Source organism: Mobula birostris, chromosome 3 (assembly GCF_030028105.1).
Source record: "Mobula birostris isolate sMobBir1 chromosome 3, sMobBir1.hap1, whole genome shotgun sequence".
In the NCBI taxonomy this organism is placed as follows: domain Eukaryota; kingdom Metazoa; phylum Chordata; class Chondrichthyes; order Myliobatiformes; family Myliobatidae; genus Mobula; species Mobula birostris.
In genome coordinates, this window is record NC_092372.1 from 215,012,835 (window position 1) to 215,028,459 (window position 15,625).

A 15,625-nucleotide genomic window follows, 5' to 3' on the forward strand; every position below is an offset into this window, starting at 1 on the left:
GCCAAATCAATGAATGGCAAAGATAAAATTTACATAAGACAATCAGAGCAGAGTTAGGCCATTCAGCCCATCAAATCTTTAGCTGCAAAAACACAAGCAATTTACCCAAATAATCCATGTTATTCTGAATGCTCCATGTGCATGCTGTGTGTTACCACAGTACGTAATCAAATCTCTGAGTATGTCCTGTTCTTTATTTCTTCATGGACTTAATGAACTTTTCCTTGAATACATTTTTGATGTTTATCTAATTACTGAATTATTTCAGATTTTACATTCCACATATACTCTGGGCAAAGTTTTCTCCTAACTTTTGTTTTAGGTTGTTACTGGATGTCCATAACTTTTAACTGGGAATTTTCCACTAAGTGGGAATATCTGTACCTCTTCCTCTCAAACCTCTTTGTAATGTTAAAGAACTCTATTGATTCACTGGCACACATTTGTTCATGTAAGGAAATTAGCTCCAGTCTACTCAATCTTTAAAAATGAGGATGGAAGTTTAAAATTTAAGAGTTTATGGAACTTGGAACAATATAGAATTTTAAAGACTAGATGGGTCAGTGTAAACATCACTGAGGGTCAGGGTCAACCATGGATGTTGTGTCCAAGCAAGGGCAAAACAACGTGGAAAGCAAGCTGTTGCCCTTGTAGCAAACTCCCACGCATCTAATGAACGTCAGAGACTGATACAGTTTGGCACCACCAGCAGAGGAACTGAATTGACTTTGTTTCTTATATCCTTCATATACATGAGTAAAAAATTTTTGCATTACGTCTGTTTAAATGTGCAATTTATAGTAATTTATAATAAATAGTGTGTACAACAGGACAATATAACATAGAAATACAGCTGTGTCAGCATGAGTTAATCAGTCTGATGGTCTGGTGGAAGAAGCTGTCCCGGAGCCTGTTGGTCCTGGCTTTTATGCTGCTGCGGTACCGCTTCCCGGATGGTAGCAGCTGGAACAGTTTGTGGTTGGGATGACTCGGGGCCCCCAATGATCCTTCAGGCTTTTTTTTAAAGATACACACCTGTCTTTGTAAATGTCCTGAATAGTGGGAAGTTCACATCTACAGATGTGCTGGGCTGTCCACACCACTCTCTGCAGAGTCCTGCAATTGAGGGAAGTACAGTTCCCATACCAGGCAGTGATGCAGCCAGTCAGGATGCTCTCAATTGTGCCCTTATTGCCAGTCAGCACTGAACTCAACGTAGTAGTGCCTTAAGGACTCCAGCTCCAGATATTTTCCTTGGGATTTACTCCCAAAGACTTCCTCATGAATGGGAATAGCTGCAAGGCAGCAGAGGCTAGAGATCAGTTTTACTTCTCCTAGGTGAGCTGCCAGCCACAGCTCATAAGCCCCATCAGCCCGAAGCGACTGGTTTTAAGGTGCCAGTAACCCACCTTTGTCCCTTCTCCTGTCAGTAGAAATGGCTCCACCGGGCTTGGTAGCTTCGCCGAGTGTGCAGGAGATGCGAGTGACAGCAGCATTAATGGTAGAGGAAGGGAAGCCCCATCCTTTGAAGATGTCAGGACGCTGGAGCAGGGATCCAATCACAGACCCAGTACTGTGCACACAGTGATATTAATTGAGTAACAAATCCCAAGGTGCAAACAAAGTCGGTGTCAAAGTTCACACAGAGATCAAAACAACCAGAGAAATCCGAAAACCAGAATCGGGAAGCAGGCAGAGTCGATATTCAGACGGGCAGAGTACATATACGAATGCTGGAAAGGCTCAGGAAAATTCACTGGCACAATCTGGCAACAAACGGGTGAAAACACAGGACTGAAATACACTGAACAATAAACAGAGAGGCAGATGATTAGATTAGATTCAACTTTATTGTCATTGTGCCGAGTACAGATACAAAGCCAATGAAATGCAATTAGCATCTGACCAGAAGTGCAAAAGAATATTATTTACAAAATAACTGCAAATAAAAAGTAAGTGCTACAGCACACAAATATAAAAGTACTGAGACAGTCCAATATGGGTGCAATACTGCTTAGCACTGTGATATGAGGTTCAGCAGGGTCACAGCCTCAGGGAGAAAGCTCTTCCTAAGCCTGCTGGTGTGGGAGCAGATGGGAGGAAAGTAAAAAGTCCATGGTTAGGGTGAGATGCAGCCTTGATAATGCTTTTCGTCCTGCCCAGGCAGCGTTTATGGTAGATGTTCTCAATGGTGGCCAATTAGGTGCCAATAATCCACTGGGCAGTTTTCACCACACGCTGGAGTGCTTTGTGGTCTGATACGGGACAATTGCCATACCACACTAAGATGCATTTGGTGGGTATGCTCTCAATGGTACAGCGGTAAAAGTCCGTCAATATCCTGGGACAGAGGTGAGCTTTCTTGATGCTCTGCAGGAAATAAAGGCTTTTAATCAGGATGGAGGAATTCAGGGACCAGGTGAGATAATCGGAAATGTGGACACCAAGGAATTTCAAGCTTGATACACGCTCCACTACAGCTCCGTTGATGTAGATGGGGACATGAGTGTGGCTCCTAGCATGCCTAAAGTCCACAATAATCTCCTTGATCTTCTGGGTGTTAAGGGCCAGGTTGTTATCGGCACACCACACAGCCAGGTGCTGGACCCCATCCCTGTAGGCTGTCTCGTCATCCCCTCTGATCAGGCCAACCACCGTGGTGTCGTCTGCGAACTTGATTATGGAGTTAGAACCATGTACAGGAATGCAGTCATATGTGAAAAGGGAGTACAGAAGAGGGCTCAGCACACAGCCTTGAGGCACGCTGGTATTCAGGGTGAGAATGGAGGAGGAGAGGTTGTCTAACTTAACAGATTGGGGTCTGTTAGACAGAAAGTCCAAGGTCCAATCACGGAGGAATGAACTGATACCAAGCTGGCGAAGTTTGGTGCTGAGCTTGGAGGGGATCACAGTATTGAATGCTGAATTAAAGTCAATGAACAGCATTCTGATGTAAGAGTTGGGGCTGTCCAGGTGGGTCAGGGCAGAGTGAAGCGCCATGGAGATGGCGTCCTCTGTTGACCTGTTGGTGTGATAGGCAAATTGATGGGGGTCCGGGGTAGTGGGCAGACAGGATTTCAGATGTGATAGAACCAGTCTCTCAAAGCACTTTGCAATGATGGGGGCGAGTGCAACTGGGTGGAAATCATTCAGGCCCGTGGCAGTGGATGCCTGTGCCAGGGACAGATTGAAAATGTCCATGAAGACCCTGGCCAACTGCCCTGCACAGACTCTGAGCACACGGTCAGGTATTCCATCCGGACCAGCTGCCTTCCATACATTCACCCTGCTCAGGTGAAACATTGGAGGTGGAAATTGAGAGAGACAGTTCACCAGGTGGGAGATCCGCTTTGAGGGTGACCTCCTTGTCCCCTCGGTCAAAGAGAGCGTAGGAGTAATTGAGCTCATCAGGGAGGGAAACAGAGCTGGAAGGGGGCACAGTACTGGGTGGTTTGAAGTCTATGATAATCTGTATGCCACGCCATATGCGCCGGGAGTTGAAATGCTCCTCGATCCTCTGTTTGTATATGAGTTTAGCCTGAGAGATTCCCCTCCTCAGGTTGGCCCTGGCTGAGCTGTAAGCCTCCTGGTGGAGCACAATGAGACACAGGTGGCAGCAGTACAGGTAATAATGAGAAGCAGATGAGAGACGGAGGACTCAGTAATACAGGGGCCAGAGTAGAGCAGGAGCGGGGACAGGAGCACATGGCAATACAAAACCACAGACTGACAGCTAGGGGGAAAACACACAAAAAGACAAAGTTCAACTGGAGATACTGACAGAAGGAGGAGGACACCTCTGATGTCCTGGAAAAGAAAACCTCATACTGGGAACAGATGCGTTGGAGACAAAGGAACTGAGCAAAGGGCATAGCATTTTTACAGGGACAGGGTTGGAAGAGATTTAGTCAGGATAGCCATGGGAATCAGTAGTCTTATAAATGATGTCAGTAGACAGTTTGTCTCCTGAGATGGAAAAAAGGGATCGAGAAAGGGGTGAGGGGTCAAGAAATGGATCAAGGGAAGTTGGGGGCAAAGTTGATAGAATTGACAAGCTTAGCAAGGGTGCATGAAGCAGCACCAATGCATTGCATAAGAATTGGAGAGCATTACCAGGGAAGGCTTGGAACATGGACTGTTCCACGTAGCCAACAAAATGGCAGGCACAGCTGGGGCCTGTGGGGAGTACCCATGGCTAGCCCTTGAGTTTGGAGAAAGTGGGAGGAGCTGAAGAAAAAAATTGTTGAGGGTGAGGACCAATTCTTGAAGATGGAGAAGGGTAGTAGAGGAGAGGAACTGGTTGGGTCTTTTGTTGAGAAAGAAACAAAGAACTTTAAGGCCTTCATGACGGAGGATAGAAGTGTATAGGGACTGGATATCCATGGTGAAAATGAGGCAGTCAGGGCTAGGAAAGTTGTTGAAGAGATCAAGAGCATGTGAAGTGTTGCAGATGTAGGTGGGAAGGGACTGAACCAAGGGGGATAGAATAGAATCTAGGTTTGTGGGCACAAGCAGGCAGAGACAACGGGCCTACCTGGACAGTCAGGTTTTTTGTGAACCTTGGGTAGGAGGTAGAAACAAGCAGTGCAGGGTAAGAGAACTACGAGTTTGGTGGCAGTGAGTGGGAGTCCTTCAGAGTTAATGAAGATTAGTGAAAGTGTCAGAGTCAATTTTCTGATGGTCTGGAGTGGGGATCTTTTCAAGGGGTAAGGAAGAGGAGTTGTCTGAGAGTTGCCGCCTAGCCTCTGCAAAGTAGATAGCAGTTCGCCACACTGCAACAGCAACCCGGTTGTCTGCGAGTTTGATGGTAAGGCTGAGATTGGTGCAGACAGAGTGAAGGGCAGTGCATTCAGAGGGGGTGAGGTTCGAGGAGGAGAGAGGAGTGCTGAAGTCCAACCAGCTTCCCAGATTCCCCGGATTACCTGATAAATTCCTGTATTTAAAAAGCTTGTCCAAGTCACTCTTACTTTTCTAAATTGCAGAATCCACAAGCTCAGTTTGTGTGATCTCTCCTAATAATGTGATTCTTTTAGTCATTCTGGTAAATTTACACTGCACTTCACATAAGGCCACTTTATCTACCCCGAAGTAGTTTGGATGATCTATCAAGGCTTTGTATACTTCTAGTTAACCTCTACACTCTCGGTGCTCCATTCCTTTAAATATAAAGCCTACCATTCCAACAGCTGTTTGATTATTTTCTGCATCACTTCAAACTCTGCTGTTGTAATCTTCTACTATTTGTAAGTTATTAAAATCTATCCACTTTATGTCCAAAGTTTATGACTGCAATCTTGCCTGCAGTGAAATCTTTGAACCACAACCACTTATGATTTTACCTATTTAGTCAAATGCTAGAACTTTAAATACTTTAAATAGTTAATAGTGCATGGTACCTCAAAAAAATTACAGAAATATCCCCAAGGTGTATATTAAATAATCTAGATCAATATAGGACATTAGAACAAAAATATGAATTATCCTACAAAGTAATCTTAGCACGCTGTGGTGGTTTACTTCCATTATTAATGTATGAATATGTAAATAAAATATCATTAATATGTAATTAGTGAGATCAGGGCAGCATGGCAGCGTAGCAGTTAGCACAGTGCTTTAAAGTGTTAGTGTAAGAACGGGGTTTGATACCTGCCACTGTCTGTAAGGAGTTTATCATTCTCCCCATGGCTGCATTGGTTTCTCCAAGTGCTCCAGCTTCCTCCCACCTTTCAAAGACATGCATTTGGGGTTAATGAGCTGTGGACATGCTATGTTGGTGCCAGAACTGTGGTGACATTCGGGGGCTACCCAGCACAATTCCCCTTTCCCCACTCCATACCAGACAGTGATGCAACCAGTCAGTATGCTTTCCATGGTACATGAGAGGTGACCTGATGGAGGTGTATAAGATGGTGAGAGATAGTGATCGTGTGGATAGTCAGAGACTTTTTCCCAGGGCTGAAATGGCTAGCATGAGAGGGCACAGTTTTAAGGTGCTTGGAAGTAGGTACAGAGGAGATGTTAGGGGTAAGCTTTTTTTACGCAGAGAGTGGTGTGTGGGTGGAATGGGCTGCTGGCGACGGTGGTGGAGGCGGATACGATAGGATCTTTTAAGAGACTCCTGGATAGGTACATGGAGCTCAGAAAAATAGAGGGCTATGGGTATCCCTAGGTAATTTCTAAGGTAGGGACATGTTCAGCACAGCATTGTGGACCAAAGGGCCTGTATTGTACTGTAGGTTTTCTATGTTTCTATCTGTCGACCTGTAAAATGGCACCAACTCATTTACACCAACCCTACATTAATCCCATTTCTTATCCTTCCCATTTACCCGTCGACTCACCATAGATTCTACCGCTCGCTTACACTAATGTTGGATTGGGCTGTATAATTGTTATTGCCCTTTTAGTTTAACTTTCCTATGCTTGCGTGTATTTTTATATAATCACCTACGTACATGTAATTGTTCAGTGAATTTTCCAGTGGTTGTGGTGTAATTGCCTCTGTATTTTTCTGGAAACTTCTTGGTTTCAGTGACAAGTGTCAAATTACTTGTATTTGCCTATCCTATTGCTTAACTGTTATCAATGGAATATTCTGTGTAGTCAGGTGTGAGGAGACCATCAATGGAATATTCTGTGTAGTCAGGTGTGAGGAGACCATGACTACTTTCTAGTCTGATCTTTCCTTTGCTTCTCTGCTCTTGAAACACTTAATACAGCCGTAAGCCACAAGTTTTATGTCTCGTTCTTGACTTCCAAAGGATCTTTGGATTGCAAAAGCATCAGGATCTGACAGTACAAAGGCCAGCGAGTCTGACAACCCACATCCAGCAGGTACAGACCCAGAGCCATCAAATGTTCCTCATATGATAACTCTTTCATTCCCGGAATCATCCTTGTGAATCTCCTGTGAACCCTCTCCAATGCCAGCACATCTTTTCTTAGATGTGAAGCCCAGAACTGTTCACAGTACTCAAGGTGAGGCCTCACCAGTGGCGTATAAAGACTCAGCATCACTCCCCTGCTCTTGTATTCCAGACCTCTTGAAATGAATGCTAACATTGAATTTGCCTTCCTCATCATTGACTCGACCTTCAAGTTAACCTTTAGGTTGTTCTGCACAAGGACACCCAAGTCACTTTGCATCTCAGATTTTTGGATTTTCTCCCCATTTAGAAAATAGTCTGTACATTTATCTCTACTACCAGGTGCATGACCATGCATTTTCCAATATTGTATTTCAATTGCCACTTTTATGCCTACTCTCCTAATCTAAGTCCTACTGCAGCCTACTGTTTCTTCAATACTACCTGATCCTCCACCAATCTTCATATAATCTGCAAACTTGGCAACAAAGCCATCTATTCCATCATCTAAATCATGGACATACAGCCTAAAAAGCAGTCCCAACACCAACCCCTGCAGAACACCAGTAGTCACTGGCAGCCAACCAGAAAAGGAGCCTCTTATTCCCACTCATTGCCTCCGACCAATCAGCCAGTGCTCTAACCATGCCAGTAATTTTCCTGTAATACCATGGTCTCTTAACTTGATAAGCAGCCTCATATGTGGCACCTTCTCAAAGGCCTTCTGTAAGTCCAAATATATAATGTCAAATATATAATGTCATTGCATCCCCTTTATCTATTCTACTTGTAAATTCCTCAAAGAATTCCAACAGGTTGATCAGGCAAGATTTTCCCTTGAGGAAACCATGCTGACGTTGTCCTATCTTGTCCTGTGCCACCAATAATTGACTCCCAACATCTTTCCAGCCACTGAGGTCAAGCTAACTGGTCTATAATTTCCTTTCTGCTGCCTTCCTTCTTTCTTAAGGAGTAGAATGACATTTGCAATTTTCCAGTCCTCTGGCACCATGCCCGAGTCCAATGATTTTTGAAAGATCATTTTAGTAACGGAGTAATGCCCCCACAATCTCTACCACTACCTCTTTCAGAACCCTAGGGTGCAGTTCATCTGGTCGGGTGACCTGTGTACTCTTAGGTCTTTAAGCTTTCTGAGCACCTTCTGTCTTGTAATAGTAACTGCACTCACTTCCCTTCCCTCACACCCTTCAACATCTGGCAAAATGCTAGTGTCTTCCACAGTGAAGGCTGATGCAAAATACTCATTTAGTTCATCTACCATCTCCTTGTCCCTGGTTATTATTTCTCCAGCCTCATTTTCTAGCGGTCCTATATCCACTTTCATGTCTTTTTTTTTTTAATTACATACTTGAAAAAAGCTTATACTATCCACTTTGATATTGTTTGCTAGCTTGCTTTCACATTTTCATCTTTTGCCTCCTAAAGATTCCTTTAGTTGCTGTCTAGGTTTTTAAAAGCTTCCCAATCCCCTGTCTTCCCACTAATTTTTGCTTTGTTGTATGCCCTCTCTTTTGCTTTTACACTAGCTTTGACTTCCCATGTCAGCCACGGTTGTATTATTTTACCATTTGAGTATTTCTTTGTTTTTAGAATACATCTATCCTGCATCTTCCTCATTTTCCCCAGAAACTGAAACCATTGCTGCTCTGCTGTCATCCCTGCCAGCATCTCCTTCCAATTTAATTTGGCCAACTCCTCTCTCACACCACTGTAATTTCCACTGAAATACTGCTAGGTCAGACTTTACTTTCTCCCTCTCAAATTTCAAGTTGAACTCAATGAGAGAGTTATCATATGAGGAACGTTTAATGGCTCTGGGTCTGTACTTGCTGGAATTTAGAAGGATGAGGGGGTGTCTCATTGAAACCTTTCAAATATTGAAAGGCCTAGACAGTGTAGATGTGGAAAGGATGTTTCCCATGGTGGGGGAGCCTAGGACAAGAGGGCACAATTTCAGGATAAAGGGGTGTCCATTTAAAACAGAGATGAGGAGTCTTTAGTCAGTGGGTTGTGAATTTGTTACCACAGGCATCTGTGGAGACCAGGTCATTGCGTGCATTTAAGGCAGAGCTTGATAGGTTCTTGGTTAGACACGTAACAAAGGTTACGGGAAGTGGGGCTGAGGAGGAGGGAGAAAAAGATCAGCCATGATTGAATGGGGGGGGGGGGGGAAGCAGACTCAATGGGCCATATGACCTAATTCTGGTCCTATGTCTTATGGTCTTTGAGGTGTTCTAGGAAACTGGAGCACATTGGAAAAAGCCACACAGTCACAGGGAGAACATGCAGTCTCCACACAGACAGTGCCTGAGCTTAGCAATGAACAGGGTCTCTGGTGCTGTAAGATGCAGCTCCAATGTCTGTGCCACCTTACCATGGTTGTTTATTTTTCTCCCTTTCAGTATTACGAAGAAATTGCATTTTTTAAAACCTATCCAGAAATTTAGGTCTACAGTTCCCAGAAAGATAACTTTTTACTTTTTTACTCTTAAGGTTTCCCTCTAACCCCAGGAGACGGATGGAGTGGATACAACTTGTTCGGCGGGAAAACTTCAAGCCAAGCAAACACACTTTCCTTTGCTCCAAACATTTTGAGCAAACCTGTTTTGACCGGACAGGACAGACCAGGCGCCTGCGAGAAGACGCCGTCCCTACAATATTTGATTTCCCTCCGCATATTCAAAAAGTAAGAGAGGGCTTGCACAGGTGATCTGACCTCCAAATGATCCCAGGCAGCACTGGGATATGGTCTCACTTTTGGTGTGTATGCTGAATATGCAACTTAATAATTTATGTCATGAACTTTGCGATTCTTCGGAAGAAGCGGAGCTGAAGTGAGATTATTTTAATAGGAAAGTTGGTTACCAAAGAATATAGATTAAAGGGTTGAGGGTAAAAAAAAAAAAAATATCACCCAATGGATAGTACGGGTTTGAAAGTTGCCACTAAACATGGTGTTGGAGGGGCTCCTATTCAATTAAGGAAAGTCTGAACATGTAGGTGAGTATTTGTAATCTACAAACCAGTGGACTGAGAGCTGAGAAATGGAAGTAAGCTCATTTTTTAAAAACCAACATGTATTCCATTAACATTTTGGATCCACTTCTGATTTGATTTACTAGAACTACATTTTTGGCTCGAGGACATAACAAGCAGAAACAGAAACCTTAGCCCTTCTGCCATTCGGATTCAGATTTATTTGTTGCACGTATGTCAAAACGTATGGTGAATTGTGTTGTTTGCGTTAACAACCAACGCACCTTGGGATGTGTTGGGGGCAAACACAAATGTCGCTACATATTCATGCACCAACGTAGCATGCCCACAATGCTCAGTAGAACAACACAAATTAGAACACAACAAGCAACAAAACAGCAACAGCAAAACAAGGCATGGTTATGTAGTGGTTAGCATGACGCTTTACAGTACCAGTGACCTGGGTTCAATAACCGCTGCTGTCTGTAAGGAATTTGTATGTTCTCCCTATGGCTTTCCTCTGGGTGCTCTGGTTTCCTCCCACATTCCAAAGACATACTGGTTGGTAGGTTAATTAGCCATTGTAAATTGTCCCATGATTAGACTACGGATAAATCAGGGCATTCATTGCTGCCCTAAACATCAGTGGCATGACAGCCAGTAACTAACTGAAGCAGGAGTTTCTGGGCAGTATGGCTCAAGGGGCCAGAAGGGTCTATTCCACACTGTATCTCAATAAAAACGTTTTTAAGGACCCTTTCTTCCCACCCACTTACAAACACACACAATCACACCTCCCGGACTTCAGCCTCCATTCTCCAGGCTTCAGTAATTGGGTTTCAGCTTCCAGATGTCCAATCAGCCTTTGGGCTCTGACCTTCAGTATTGACCCCAAACTCCAGCTGCATTCAGTAAAGATCATGGCTGACCTTTAAGCTCAGTACCACGCTTCTGTTTAAATCCCATGTCCCTTGATTTTATTAACATCAAGATCTATTGATCTGTCCAGAAAATAGTAATTGAACCTCAACTCTCTTGCATATGAAAATTCAAGGCTTCATTGGTGTAATTTCTTCTCTCTTGATAAGCTAATCATTTCTAGACCCCCAGCCAAGGGAATTATCAACTCCACATCTACCCTATCAAACTGCATATGTGTTTAGTGAGATCAATGACAGACATCTCAATATATTTTTAAAATTGAAATTATCATTTTTTTTAAATTATTGGCATCAGTACTGTTCTCTGAAAAGTTTGTTACAGAAATAATGTTTTCCTTGTGTCTTATTAGCAAAACATTGTTTTTATAAAAGGAGCCAAGTACAGGATGTCAAAGGTAGTATGAAAATGCTGAGAGAAAGCAAGAGATTATAGAGAGTACAAAGAAAGGGAGTTAATAGGGAGTCATTGAAACACCAAAACAAGTTTTAGTTTAGACAATTGTTCAGTTTTTTCAGTGTCGCCCTCATTATCATTACAAAAGCTGTTGACTCGTGCTTTCTCTCCTTTATTGCTCCCTCCTCTATCTCTTCCACTCTCTACACTCCTGTCAACTTCTCCATCCATTTCTTCTATTGCTCCACTTCCTATGCATGGTAGTGTAGTGGTTAGCACTTTCCTTTACAGTTCGGGGTTTGTTTCCCACCTTTGCCTGTAAGGAGCTGAATGTTCTCGGCAGGTGTTCCAGTTTCCTCCCACATCCAAAGTTAGTTAGCGCCAGAAGCATGATGGCACTTGTGAGCTGCCCAACATATCCTGGCTGATTGATTTGGCATAAATCAATGTATATTTCAAAGTACATGTGACATCTTTAATCTTTTCTTTATCTACCCCAACCCATGGTTACCTGCCTGTCACAAGTAGGATTAGAAAGTCAAAAGAGTGGAAATTGGAAATGTGATCAGAAAATTCTGAACAACACTCAGCAGGTCAAGCAGCTTCTGTGGAAAGCGAGAATTAACATTTCAGTTTAGAAACACACAAACAGAACAGCTGGTTAAGATTAAGATGCAGAAGGGTTGGGATGGAGTGGAGTGGAGAGAAATTTTGTAAATCTGGCTGGAACCAAGGATGTTGGGAATCGTGAGGTTGGAGCGCCACAGGAGGGGTTTGGGACAGGTGGCAGAGAAGGAGTGCCAGGGGAGGGGGGGAGGGGGCGGGGAAGAGGTGTCGGATACACCCAGCTCTGAGACACCAGGCAAGGTAATTTAATTCCAAATTATTGATTTGATCATTAGAGAACGTCTCTCTGGTGCTTCCTCTGTCTTCCCCTTTTCCCAACTTCTCCCTGCCCCCTTCCCACTCTCAGTCCACAAAAGAGACCCATATCAGAATCAGGATTATGATCAGTCACATGTGTCATGAATGTTTTTTTTACAGCAGCAGTACAGTGCAATACATAAAATTACGAAGTACTGTGCAAAAGGTGCCCTAGATAGATAGATAGATATATATAGTAGGATTTGCTGCGGTGAGTTGGCTTGAGATGCAACAAAAAGCAACATTCAACAATTACAAAGAATAAAGAATTATATAAAAATAAGGTTAAAGGAAGGATTTGGAATAAAAATATGGGTAAATACATAAATACTAGCATGCATTTACATTGTAACCATGTTTATAAAAAGCAGTTTAAAATGTTTAAAGTACATTGTGGTGTCTGAGGTAATAGATTAGAGGGGGTGGGTGGTTGATCAGATTAACAGCCTGAAGGGAAGAAATTTTTAAGGTGGCATGAAGTACTATTAGTAATTGTTTTTTTTTCTTTTTGTTTTGAAGAAGTTAACAGGCAGAAAGTCTCCCCTGACTTCTGTGGGCATCAGTAACCAACAAACCCCACCCAAGTCCTTCACCAGCTCTGGCAGTAACACTAACATTAGCACAAGTACATGTAGTAGTACCAGTACCCAAACCAGCAGCATCAAGGAAGTGTTCCAAGAGCACAGTTACTGTTTGGCAAATCCTGTTGTCGCTAAGAGGAAGATATTCCAGTTACAGGATGAAGTGGATTACCTCAGGCAGCAAATAAAGATCAGCAAGCAGCGGGAACGCCGTGTGGTCAAGAAATGGAGAGGGATCAGCAATCTTCTCGTGGAGCTCAGAGAGAAAAACCTTTTGCCTAGTGACAAGGAGCCAGAGCTTATTCAGACTGTCTTAAGTGACAAATCGCTTAAAAAGCTATGAGCTGACAGTAATTCACCAGTGCAAATAGTTCTGTGGCCCAGAAAAGGCAGTTTGTTTATCTTTGACTAAAGCACAGAAGCAAAATGGTTTTCAGCAGCCTTTTATTCACCAAACAGCAATGCCTGGATGCTTTTGTTTATTTATTGTTTATCAACAAATGGGTCACAAGTGATGCACATTGCATTTGTTGATGTAAAGTGTAACAGTGTTACATGGCACCAGTATTTGCGTTGGCAATAAATGTCTGCTCAGAAACACAGTCAGACAGGTGCTTTATCATGGTTTGTCAGAAGGTATTGGACAGTTAAACCATGCTGTGACATTTTTATTCAGTGAACCTTGACAAATAACCAGCTTGAGATGTGCCTTGACACCTCATAACCCTTCTGAACTACAGCCTCAAAACCCTTTAGTGATGCATTTGATTTTGGTACCAATAGCTCTGTCTGGAAGTGCCCAAGAAGCATTGTGCCAGACAGTAGCACGCCACAAACACAATTGAGACTTCATCTGATACAGGATTTCTGCGGGTAGCAGTAAAAGAGATAAGGTGCTTATTCAACTAACTGGAAAGAACATTTGTCAATAACTGGTGCTACACCTGCTATTGTTCGAGCAACAAGAGGATTCCCCGGCAGATGCAGTCTTTTGACGTGCCATCCATGGTGGTAAGTCTTTGGCATTTGATTGCCTCTTTTTATGCTTTTTTTAAGAAAGTGACAAAATATATTTTGATTTACAGGAAGTCTATTAGGAGCACATCAAGCACTTGTGCCAAATCAGAATTCAAACAGTAAACAGGGGAATCAAAACCTAACGTCAGAAAATAATCTGTTGTTAACTCTTTTGTGTAACAGGGAAGGAACTTGTACTGATTAAGTATTACTGTTCATTGAGGTAAATGAGGTCCGTGTGTACTAATAATAGATTAGTATGGTTGTAGTGAACACCTAATAGACATTACTGGCTAATACAATGAGTCTTGTGTGCCTCACCCTTTCCCAAAGTAATCTTTCAAAATTATGTTGTAATATCTTTCCATAACATACAAAGCTTGCTCCAAATTTCTATCCTTCCCTGTACCTCCCACTAAATTTTCCTTTTATCTATCCCAACCCACATGCCATTTTTTTGTGTGGAATTTCTCTGGCCACGTTGTTCGAATTTCCACTTGGTATTTGCAGACCTTCACGTTCATTAGAGTCATACAGCATTGAAACAGGGCCATCTAAGCTTCTCTAAGTTGCCCATGTTTGACCCATATCCTTCTAAACCAAGGATTCCTATCCCAGGGTCCACGGGCCCCTCGGTTAATGGTAGGGACATATGGCATAAAAAAAAAGGTTGGGAAGCCCTACTCTAAACCGCTCCTATCCACATTCTTATTCAAATCTCTTTTAAATGTCGTTAGTATAATTGCCTTGGTCACTTCCTCCAATAGCATGTTCCATATAGGTGAAAAAGTTACCCCTCAGGTTCTCATTAAATCTCTCCTCCCTCACCCTAACCTTTGATCCTCAAGTTCTTGATTACACAATCCACAGAAACAGATTCTGTGCATTTACTCTATCTATGCCCCTCATGATTTTATACATCTCTATAAGATCACCCCTCATTCCCCCATGCTCCAAATTATAAAGCCCTGGCCTGCTGAATCTGTCTCTTTATAACACAGTCCCTCGAGTCCTTGGAAATCTCTTTTGCTTAATGGCATCTTTCCTGCAGCAGGCTGACAAAACTGAGTACAATGTTCCAAATGTGGTCTTATCAACATTTTGTTCAGTTGCAAAGTGACATTCCAACTCCTATATTCATTGCCCTGACTGATGAAGGGCGGTATGCCAAAAGCTGCCAACACCACCTGCAACACCACTTTCAGGGAATCTATCATGCCCTCTCCCTTGTACTATTTTCCTTCTTGTTGTCTAATCTTGGCTGCCTTCCACCCCATTACAGACCTCTTTCATTTTGCTCCCAGTTCTTCTCCCCACCCATCCCCAACCCAACCACCTGTCTCTCCATCTTAATATACAGTTCTGACAATAGTCCGCCAAATTATTCTTCTGTTTCTCTCGGCAGGTACCACATAAACTCCTGGGCAGTTCCACTATTTTCTGATTTTTTATCTCAGATTTTCAAGATCTGCAGTATGTACAGTACATGCAAGATACAGTATCTATAAAAAGAATTCACCCCCTTGAAAGTTTTCGTGTTTTATTGTCTTAGAACATTGAATCACTGTTTTTGTTTTGGCTAATCTGGCTTTTTAGACACTGATCAACAGAAAAAGACTCTTCTACGTGAAAATGAAAATAGATCTCTACAAAATGATCTAAATTAATTACAAATATAAAACACAAAATAATTAATTGCATAATTACTCACCCCCTTCAAGTCAGTATTTCATAGACGCACCTTTGGCAGCAATTACAGCCTTGAGTCTGTGTGGATAGGTCTCTATCAGCTTTGCACATCTGGACACTGCAATTTTTCCCCCATTCTTCTTTATAAAACTACTCAAGCTCTGTCAGATTGCACGGGGATCATGAATGAACAGCACTTTTCAAGTTTAGCCACAA

At 42.7% G+C, this 15,625-nt stretch overlaps 1 protein-coding gene across 2 annotated transcripts in view; it reads left to right on the plus strand.

Annotated features, from left to right (window-relative positions):
* The window catches only part of LOC140195556 (THAP domain-containing protein 2-like), a 33,327-nt gene that overhangs the window by 4,421 nt on the left and 13,281 nt on the right, over positions 1–15,625 (plus strand). For both annotated transcript variants that reach the window (XM_072254085.1, XM_072254084.1), the window contains exons 2-3: positions 9,381–9,573; positions 12,642–13,714. In XM_072254085.1, coding sequence (XP_072110186.1) covers positions 9,381–9,573; positions 12,642–13,046 — 598 coding nt within the window. In that variant the 3' untranslated portion in view covers positions 13,047–13,714. The remainder of the gene's footprint in view (positions 1–9,380; positions 9,574–12,641; positions 13,715–15,625) is intronic.